The sequence below is a fragment of the Silurus meridionalis genome, chromosome 10 (assembly GCF_014805685.1).
Source record: "Silurus meridionalis isolate SWU-2019-XX chromosome 10, ASM1480568v1, whole genome shotgun sequence".
NCBI lineage: Eukaryota > Metazoa > Chordata > Actinopteri > Siluriformes > Siluridae > Silurus > Silurus meridionalis.
In genome coordinates this window covers 8,033,840-8,044,515 of record NC_060893.1, presented here as the reverse complement: position 1 = coordinate 8,044,515, position 10,676 = coordinate 8,033,840, and the positions used below count along the sequence as shown (strand labels likewise).

Sequence of the window (10,676 nt, the reverse complement as noted above, 5' to 3'; positions counted from 1 at the left end):
TATTCCTTTACAAACCTATAAAGGAGAAAGAATGTAGAAATATGTATTATATATTCAAATAAATAAAGGATGAAGCATTTAAACAATAATAACAAACATAACAAAGCCCAGTCTTCTGTTTCATGTTAACAACGAAATACCTGATGTATGCTTTTAAAAAACTTGGTATCGGTATCGATCTCGAAAGCACTTGGTATCGGTTCGAAAAAAAACCGTATCGCCCGTCTCTAGTGAATACTCGTTACACTGCGCATGCGCAATTGCCACACAGCGTTTGGAGAAAAGACGAGTGACGTCGCCAAGCGGAGGCGGTCACGTGCCCCGCGTTCTATTTCCTTCTTCCTGGTTTTCTTCGCCTTCTGACATCAAGCCCTCGCCTCGGATAAGAAAAATGTCTCATCAAACTGGAATTCCAGGTACCGCGCCTTATATCTAAGTGTCCTTTATTTCTTTGCATGATGTATTTTTTTGGGAAGCAGTTCGAGTTTCGTGGAGATTTAGTGTGAAATCGCCGGCCGCCTGTCTGTTAGCTGATCCGGGACAGTGAGGGAGAGTAGCGGCGAGCGCTCTCTAAGACATTTGAGTGGATTGTGTCTGTGCGCTAGTTTGGAGATTCTGATTGAGATAAGTGATGGTGCGATCCTGTTAGCACCTCATTCAAACCGTGAGATAGCTGACCAAATCTGTGTTTGCTTGAGCTCTGATCGCGAGATGTGGAAGTGGGCAACGCCTTCGCTCACACCGCTGGCTCACTTCCACCACAAATACCTGCCTGATCATAAGCAACAGTGTACCAGGGGATGGGACATAACCCACCCACCCACTCACTAACTGCCATGATATCTGCAAAACTACCCTAGTAAACTTATGCACATGTGTAGTGATTCAGATTTAGGAAAGAGCAGCTCTAGCTGATGGTGTGGTTTGGATCTACATTGATTGGATCTAAAATGTTTGGATCTAACGTGATTGGATCTAAAATGTTTGGATCTAACGTGATTGGATCTAAAACGATTTTGTCTAAAGTAATTGGATCTAACGTCATTGATCTAACACAGTTGCGTCTAAAATGATGGGGTCTAACATGTTTTGGATCTAAAATGCTTATATCTAACATGATTGGGTCTGAAATGATTGGATCTAACATGCTTATATCGAACACGGCTGGGTCTGATATGATGGGGTCTAATATGTTTTGTGGATCTTAAATGATTGGATCTTTAAATGATTGGATCTTTAAATGACTGGATCTAAAACCACTGGATCTAAAAAAAACGACTGGATCTAAAACGACTGGATCTAAAACGATTGAAAATAACACAATTGGATCTAAAATGCATCCTTGTACAATAGAATTCTTCGTTTTGCATGCTTTTCAACAGATGCTGCCGTAGAAAATGAGCAAACAAAAAACCCCAGCAATCAGAAAATAAAAACTATTGTTGTGCTCTAAATAACAGTGATAATAATAATCTTGTCCAGGTTCACATCAGGCAGGAAATTATGAATATACAAATGAATATTTATTTTGTATCTGCTTCCAAATACGTGGCGTTTTACAAAAGCCTTTTAAGAAGTAAACATATTTTGATTGTCAGACTATGTCCAGATGTGATACAGATGTGGAATTCAGCATCTGATGTGTAACGTAATGATTAATGAAGCTCATGATGGGAATTTTTTTTTTTTCACTGGTTGTTTAACTCTTTGCATTTTATCCATTTTACTTTTAAGCTTCGAAGGAGGTGAAAGATATTTTTGCCAAAGCCAGGAATGGAGATTATAGACTTCTGAAGATTGTGATCAAAGATGGTAAGGAGACACTATAAGCACATGCGTTAGGAATTCACAATCTTTACTCTGTTGGAAGTGTTATTTATGGCCAGGTTATGCGTAGCTCAAGATTTGAAGGCTCACATCGGACAGCCTGATTACTGCGTCATAGTTATTTGCTGTGTCATAAGAGAACGCACAATCAATCACAGAGGTCTGTGAGTCCTCCGAAATGTCTTATCATCTCCGTATACAATAAAACATTTAGTACTTTTGTAATAAGGCTGCTTTAAAAAAAAACAAAAAAAACAATTGTGTATCCCATATGTGCATTGCAAATGCCCCTGTTTTGACATGTAGGCAATATGACAAAAATAAATTATTGCGGTACTTCAGGACATTTCTAAGATAATGCAAAATTAAAATATATAATTTACATAAGAAAAAATCTATTTAGTACCACGGCATCTATTCGATATCCTTTCAGCACAACTTGTTTTTAATAAAACCGCCAAACTAATGTCAAACAAAATCATGTCTCGTAATATCAATATTATAGTGATATATTGCACAACCCTAGTGACAAATGATGTTGTACAGTGCTAGTGTATACTGATATACTACTGACACAAAACAAAGATTTCACTATAAGTGCTAATTTTCATATCTGATGATGGAGTACAGATTATCTAGATTTTTTTTTCCCCTGACATCTTCACCATTAGCTAGTGAGCTGATAGTAAACTAGCATTCATTTTCACAACTACTAAATTATTGTATCGTCCAGTTTTGAGGTCATATGCAGCATTGTAATATTGTATAGTATCTAATTTCACTAGAATCCACTGTTATTTAAAGAAATACATTTCAGCAACAGCTGCTTGTCTTTTAAACCATTTTTTATTTTTTATTTTGAAGAAATAGAGTAATGTAGTAACATAAATATCTGTTGCCTCATTGATCTGAATGGAATCCTGATGAGATTGATGATTATTGATGATGGTGTTTTTTTGTGCTTTATAGAACAGCTAGTACTCAGCGAATCCAAGCGGGCATCCCAGAATTGGGAGGAAGACTACAATTCCTTAGTTCTCCCTCTTCTTGATAAGGATCTACCCTGCTACATTTTATATAGACTGGACTCTACTAATAGTCAAGGACACGAGTGGATTTTCATCGCCTGGTCACCAGATCACTCTGCTGTAAGAGAATTTCAATATCTGATAAGATTGCGTCGTTCTAAATGGATCGGAAATGCCAGATAGACTGACGTACGATGAGAATTATTTACTTCATGATTCCTCTCTGAGTAGATTTCTCTGAATTTATACAGCTTAAAAAAAAAATGAAGGTGGGATGATGATCAGTTCATGCAGCAAATGGTGTTCCACAAAGAAAAATGCTTTCGAACAGAACATGTCTATGCTGCAATGAAATTAGAGCAGGGAACAGGTTTTGACTTGTCAACAAAATTCTAGGTGTGGCTTTAGATGTTTCAGAAAGTCTGAATGTCTACAGGTCGGAGTTTAGCGCTGCTGTTCCATAAAAATAAAACAAATATATCGATTGGTGTAATGAGCGAAAAAAAATAAAAGGAAGCCGAGGTCACAGGCCAGTGGCCATATACGGATTTCTCTATTGCTGCTTTAGTATTTAAGTAATGGTGTCTGGTTTCCTGAATGCTCGCATGCACCTCACAGATGCTAACCTCATATCAGTGCAGGCTATTTATGCAGCAAGTTCTTATATGGAGTTTCTACGAAGAAGTTTCAGTTCGTTGTCAGCCTCACACTTGTGTCCTAAACACAACAACACAACAGCTGTTCATTGTTTTTTTTTCCTTTTTTTTTTTTCTTTCATTCATTTTCCTCTTTTTTTTTTTTTTTTTTTGTTAAGTTTATTTTCAGTTCACACCAAACTGTGACAATTCAGACAATTATGTCACAGCACATTCGCGTACACTTATAAGAGACTATTTCTTTTGGTGGTCATTTGTTCTAATATGAAATACAGTATTGTGATGGTGTAGCTGTGGATTAAAAAAAATGCTATTTACTCTTGGTTAATATTTAACTCTTGGATTATTCGTGTGTGCCGACAGGTGAGACATAAAATGCTTTATGCTGCTACCAGGGCAACAGTGAAGAAGGAGTTTGGGGGTGGCCATATTAAAGATGAAATATTTGGCACTCTGAAGGTATGTACAAGCGATATGCACAATCAGGTTGCTTTGGGAGTAAGTAGCGTGCTGGTAGATGAACATTAACGTGACTATGAATCCAGAGCAAACAAAAAAAATGGTGACTGGCACATTTGCTCTGAAGTCGAAGCGTTCATCAAAATCCCACCATTTTTTAAAACATCGATCTGAATCTGTAATTATTTTGCATATCATTGTTTTTAATAAACAATTGGATCATAACGGAACATCATGCACTATATGGAAAAGGTATTGGGACACCTGACTTTCTCAGCCATATGTGGTCCTTTCCTGAACTGTTATTGAAAAGCTGAAGGCACACAGTTGTATTGGGGGTCTTTTGGCTGTTTTAACATAAAATGTTCCATTCACTTGAACTAAAAGACCCGAACATGTTCCAACATGACAATGAACCATGTGCACAAAGCAAACTCCATTAAGATATGCTTTGCTTGGGTTGAAGTGGAGGATCTCCTGTTATAGAGCTCTGACCTCAACCCTGTAGAACATCTTTGGCATGAATTGGAACTCTGACAGCACCCCACCTACATCAGTACCTGACTTAACTGACTGGACACCCTTGTGTCTGAATCAGCACAAATCTCCACAAACACACTCCAAAATTTATAGGAACATCTTCCCAGAAGAGTGGAAGATATTATAAGATCAAATTGTGACTAAATGTGGCTGCTCAAAAAGCAAATACCGTACTTATAACCGGGTGTCCGCAAACTTTTGGCAATATAGTGTATACCGTAATTTACGGACTATTAAGCGCACCCAAATATAAGCTGCACCCACTGAATTTGAAAAAGATTTTTATTTTGAACATAAATACGCCGCACCTGTCTATAAGCCGCATGTCTACACTGATACTAATGAACTTTACACAGGCTTTAATGAAAGACAGTGTCTGTTACACAGCTTGTATCTAAACAGTAGCCTACCAAGAAAGTCATTGTTCACTGTCTTTCTTCTTCCTTTTACAACAATTTCTCTCTGGAGTTTATCTTTTGGCATCGTCGTGCGTTTAAAAATCACCACCGGTGAAGCTTTTCTCCCGATGCCGTGCAGCTCAGAACTGCGTTTTTTCATGCCCGGTTGTTTTCAGCGTGACGAATGATTCGCTTTTCCTGTAGACAGTCCGAGTGAGCGGCAGGTCAAACGTCAGAGGAACATCATCCATATTTATGATGTGGTGCAGCCCGATTCAGTGGGAGCGCATCTGATTTAATATAAAAAGTTTCATTGGTTCACCTTAACCTGTTCTGCAATTTCATTGGTCTAATGTTATGAGGCTCAGTTTTTTTGGCTTGAATCTTGTGAAACCGGGACAAACCCGGAAAAATCCATAAATCCGCCGCTTCGTTGTTTAAGCCGCAGGGTTCAAAGCGTGGGGAAAAAAGTAGCGGTTTATAGTCCGGCAAATACGGTAGTCCACCAAAAGGAAGCAAAAACGAAATTGAACTACCATTCAGAACAAAAAAAAATTAAAGGACAAAGAAGGTGAGAGGAATCAAAACGGTTCTACAACTTTTTTTTTTTTTGCACTGACTAGAAGTGAAAGTGTTCCAAAATTATCAAATTCACATACCGTCAGATGGTTAAATCTTTAACCAACACCTGAAATAATAATAATAAAACTAGATAGGATTCATTGTTTGTTTTTTGTTTTTTTCCCCACTGTTCTTCATCAGGATGACATTTCTTTGAGTGGTTACAAGAAGTACCTCAGATCCCAGGCTGCACCTCTTCCACTAACAGCTGCTGAAGAGGAACTGCGACAGATTAAGCTCAGCGAGGTATACACTACTCATTTAGGTCAACAGAAGCATTTAAGTCTTAGGATAACAAACTCATGTTCAGTTGTTAATGCTTGAGGCTGCTGGGGGGGACAGGATTTAAAATCCCAGCCCTTCTAAGCTGCCAGGGTTTAACCTTAATGCAACCTTCCCGATTGTTTGTAAGTTATTTTGGAGAAAAATGAACTGCCATATGAATATTTATAATGTAAATGTTAACGAAAAACGTTAGGAATGAAGGGGTAATAGAATCTCCAGGAGATGCTGATTAAACACACACTGGATTGAGTACGAGCATCTCTGTCAGCATGGTCTTTACTGCAACCATGAGCATGCAGTGTATGTGAGGGTATTATTCAATGGCTTAGTGCAACATGATCCCATGCATGTTTAAAGAGCAGTTAGTTTTGCCCTTTGCAGTAACTGCTGAGCTCCAGGGTTTTAACAGGAATACTTTGACACGAGACCATCCCCATATAAGGAAATGAGCAGACCAGGGCTCATTCTTGATGTTAGCCAATCAGAAAAGGAGGAATTGCAAAAAAGGAAGTGACTGTGAGAAATGAGTAAGATACTGCACTGGTCTGAGGCGTACCAGAAGAGTTTTTTAAGGATGTATGACATAAATATCTCTCTCATCTCTCTCTCTCTCTCTCTCTCTCTCTCTCTCTCTCTCTCTCTCTCTCTCTCTCTTTCTTATTACATGCGTTTAGGGAATGAGGAAGCATGTCGCTTCTACTGTACATCCTGTATGTATTATTAATGTGTATAGATTATTAAAAGACTGTTAGTAAAGTCATCTATATGTGTTTGTGCAGGTGCAGACTGACATCGGTGTGGACACCAAGCAGCAGACGCTGCAGGGTGTGGCTTTTCCTTTGCATGGAGAAGCCATGCAGGCCATGCAGAAGTTCAAGGACAAGCAGTTCAACTACGTCCAGCTGGTAAGCCAAACGACATCAGTCATAAACACGGTTGAAATGCAGTAAATTCGCCCCAAAAATTGTCACTATGCATCCAGAATTGGTGTGAGAGAGATGAGCGGAGCAGCCAGGGAAGGATGCAGTCGTTGTGTTGAGCATCACTTTAACACTATTGATTCAGGTGCAGCTTTAGATGTAGAAGACAGTAATAGAAATATGCTGAGCACTCTTTAACTGTAACACTAATTCAAAGTCTGTGTATTCGCATCGAGCATCGTTATCAGAGGGAAATGCAAACAAAAATATGCAGATGATTCATTTGGCAAATCCTGATAACATACACTATATTGCCAAGTATTGCATCACCTGGTCATAAGTACAGTATGTTTTATTTATTTATTTATTTATTTATTTTTTAGCATTGCATTCCACATTAAGTCCCAATTTGCTCTTATTATTCCCTCCACTCTTCTGGGAAGATGTTCCACTAGATTTTGGAGTGTACTTGTGGATATTTGTGTTAATCAGCCACCATGGTGTTACGAAAGGCAGATACCGATGTAGGTGAGGAGGCCTGGGGTCCAGTCAGCTTTCACATTCATCCCAAAGGTGTTCAGTAGGGATGAGATCAGAGTTCTATAGCAGGTTACTCAAGATCTTCCTCTCATAAGCATCTGAACCAGATCTTCAAGGAGCTCACTGTGTGCACAGGGGCATTGCTGTGCTGGAACTAGTTTGGGTTTCCAAGTTTAAGGAATGCAAAATTTTATTACAGCGCATCTACGTCATGTACAACTGAGTGCCTCCAGTTTTCTCCAGTTTTCTCTTTAAAAAAATTAAATAAAATTATAATATAAAGTAATATTTAAAAAAGATATATTTTATGTTAAGTATATACAGTATGCTACTTTTTAGATAAATCATTTATGTGGATATAATATATTTTAAAACTATGCTGTCCATCTAATTTTTAAGGAAAGTCCAACCACAAAACACCACAAAACCACTTCCTTGAATTGAATATAAACTATTTGAATTTTAAAACACTTTGCTTTTCTATATATCACACATCATATATAAAAACAAAAACACAAATGTGTCACCCATGAATTCAGTAACATGGGGTGTAGCGTGGAATTTTGAGATCAGGATGCTGAGTATACCTTCCATGATGGAATTCCATGATTGATTAAATGCATAAAATATGAAGACAAAAGACAATTATGTGTCATTTCAAAAGGTGTAAAAGGTATATGTCTCCATGTTGTTCATCAACAGAAAATCGATTTTGGAAAGGAGCTCATCATGTTGTCAAACACTGAGCAGACAGAGCTAAAAGATTTACCCAAGAGGATTCCTAAAGATGCTGCGCGCTACCACTTCTTCCTCTACAAGCACACACATGAAGGAGACTATCTGGAGTCTATAGGTACGTGTTTTGACAGGTGAAGTAAATAATAGAGGTCGACCAATTAATTGGGGCTTTTTTCAATTAATAGGCACACCAAACTGCATGTATGTTTTGCACTTGCGTGAGAGAACTCTCCCATACCAGCAGGTGGCAGTAGTCTCTATCCGGCATCCAAAAAAACCCCCCAAAAAACCGGAAGAGCTAAAACTGTGAATATATAAAGCAAGCAGCTTTAATACCTGCCGTAATCAGTAATGCCAGATTTGTTTAGCGTTTTTTTTTTTTTTTTTTTATGTCTCCCAAATTGCAAAAACAATAACAAGAATGACAACAAGCACGTTCTGTTTTTTTTTTTTTTTTTTTTTCTTTCTTCTTCTCTTCTCGTGTGCTCATTCACTTAGCTAATTAGCCAATCGACGAGCTCTGCCGCTGATTCTACGTGCGGACGTGGTCCAGCCGGACCCAACGTGTGAAAAAAACTACCGTATTTTTTGGACTATAAGCCGCTACTTTTTCCCCACGCTTTGAACCCTGCGGCTTAAACAATGAAGCGGCTAATTTATGGATTTTTCCTGGGTTTTTCCCGGTTTCACAAGCTTCATACCAAAAAACTGAGCCCTATAACATTAGACCAATGAAATTGCTGAACGGGTTCAGGTGAACCAATGAAACTCTTTATATTAAATCAGATGCGCTCCCACTGAATCGGGCCGCACCACATCATAAATATGGATGAGGTTCCTCTGACGTTTGACCTGCCGCTCACTCGGACTGTCTACAGGAAATGCGAATCATTCGTCACGCTGAAAACAACCGGGCATGAAAAAACACACTTCACCTGTGTGCTGAGCTGCACGGCATCGGGAGAAAAGATTCACCGATGGTGATTTTTAAACGCACGACGATGCCAAAAGATAAACTCCCGAGAGAAATTATTGTGAAAGGAAGGAGGAAGACAGTAAACAATGACTTTCTTGGTAGGCTACTGTTTAGATACAAGCCGTGTAACAGACACTGTCTTTCGTTAAAGCCTGTGTAAAGTTCATTAGTTTCAATGTAGACATGCTCTTTGTCAAATTCAGTGAGTGCGGCTTATATTTGGGTGCGCTTAATAGTCCGGAAATAACAGTAAACCCCTCCCCAACATTCCTCGCCGGCTGACGGTTGGCTTGGTGTGTCTATAAATTCCCAAGCACAATTACATGCATATTATATCACTATTATAATTATGATTTAAACTACAATATTGGCTGTTAAATGTAATACAAATATCAATACATTTCATTCTTCCATTGCTTTTGGGCAATCAGTGTGTTGGTGTTATTCAGTGGGGGAGAAAAAAAAAAACAGTTGAATGCAGTTTTCTCTTTTTTTCCATATTGGGGTCACCAGACATTTAAATCTGTATACCTTTTTTCTTTTTGTAGTGTTTATTTACTCGATGCCAGGCTACAGCTGCAGCATCAAAGAGAGGATGCTTTACTCCAGCTGTAAGAATCCTCTTATAGACATGGTGGAGAACAAACTGCAGATGGAAGTAGTGAAAAAGGTACGAGAACCTAAGCAGGTTGCGGTTGGTTAACAATATATTTCCTGCAATATAAAAGCCATTTGAATTCATCCACGTTTTTTTTCCCCTCACACTACGCAGTTGGAAATCGATAACGGCGAGGAGCTGACTGCCGACTTCCTGTACGAAGAGGTTCACCCCAAACAGCACGCGCACAAACAAGCGTTCGCTAAACCAAAAGGCCCCGCAGGAAGGAGAGGCGATCGCAGGATCACTCGACATCCTGGAGACGGCGAGGAGGCTGACGATTAAACGCACATCTAACCACATTCCATTCTTTTTATTTTTTGTGTACTCCAGTGGAACATTCCAAACAACGGAGGCCTGTTTTACATAAAGCTATCTACCTTTAAAAAAAAAAACAACATATGTATATTTTCTCCCCGAATCAAAGCAGAGACAGCAGCCTCATAATGAACTATGCACACATTGGAACTTCCTCATGTCTGCATGTCTGTAGCGAACTAAATTTGGTTTAAAAAAAGAAATGCGTTCATTAATGCCAGGACTACATCTTGATCTGCAGTACCATAGATCAGACACGAGACCGCATCATTGCAGTAAATACCACATACTGACATGTTTAGAATTACAAGCATGAATGTTGGTAGAGCTTAATCCTCTATAGGAAAGTTATATTTGTACCATTGAAAAAATTCTCATGTATTTCGCATCATCAGCGAGTGCAGTAAGGATTGTTATATTAAACGGTTACTACTTTAGCATAAGCATGTAAGCTCGGAAATGTGAACAGGAACAACAAGACCTCCATGAACCCATTTTCTTCCTTTCTCTTCCCTCTTTTTTCTTTTTTTTTAATTCTAACTTCAATGTAAAAAAAAAAAGGTTTTGTATTTTTTACATGAGGCCTAAGTTATAAGATGCATTCAACACAAAACACTGTATGCTCACATTTGACAAACTTTGGTATTTTAACGTTCGCCATTTTCGCTTTTTATATCACAATAAAACTATCGTTTTTTTTATACAACAGTCA

At 38.5% G+C, this 10,676-nt stretch overlaps 1 protein-coding gene across 1 annotated transcript; it reads left to right on the top strand.

The window, feature by feature from the left end:
- Positions 1-266: 266 nt before the first annotated feature.
- twf1a (twinfilin actin-binding protein 1a) lies at positions 267-10,672 on the top strand. Its single transcript, XM_046859227.1, has 9 exons — positions 267-416; positions 1,735-1,812; positions 2,797-2,975; positions 3,875-3,970; positions 5,671-5,775; positions 6,594-6,719; positions 7,977-8,127; positions 9,537-9,658; positions 9,761-10,672. The coding sequence occupies exons 1-9, from the start codon at positions 392-394 to the stop codon at positions 9,929-9,931; spliced, it is 1,053 nt and encodes a 350-aa protein (XP_046715183.1). The 5' UTR covers positions 267-391; the 3' UTR covers positions 9,932-10,672.
- Positions 10,673-10,676: the final 4 nt, after the last annotated feature.

Bases quoted from the DNA above. Each gene is read 5' to 3' on its own strand.
- twf1a (XM_046859227.1), top strand. From the start codon at position 392: ATGTCTCATCAAACTGGAATTCCAG. The intron at 417-1,734 runs GTACCGCGCCTT...TTTACTTTTAAG, and splicing joins TCATCAAACTGGAATTCCAG to CTTCGAAGGAGGTGAAAGAT. The intron at 3,971-5,670 runs GTATGTACAAGC...GTTCTTCATCAG, and splicing joins AAATATTTGGCACTCTGAAG to GATGACATTTCTTTGAGTGG.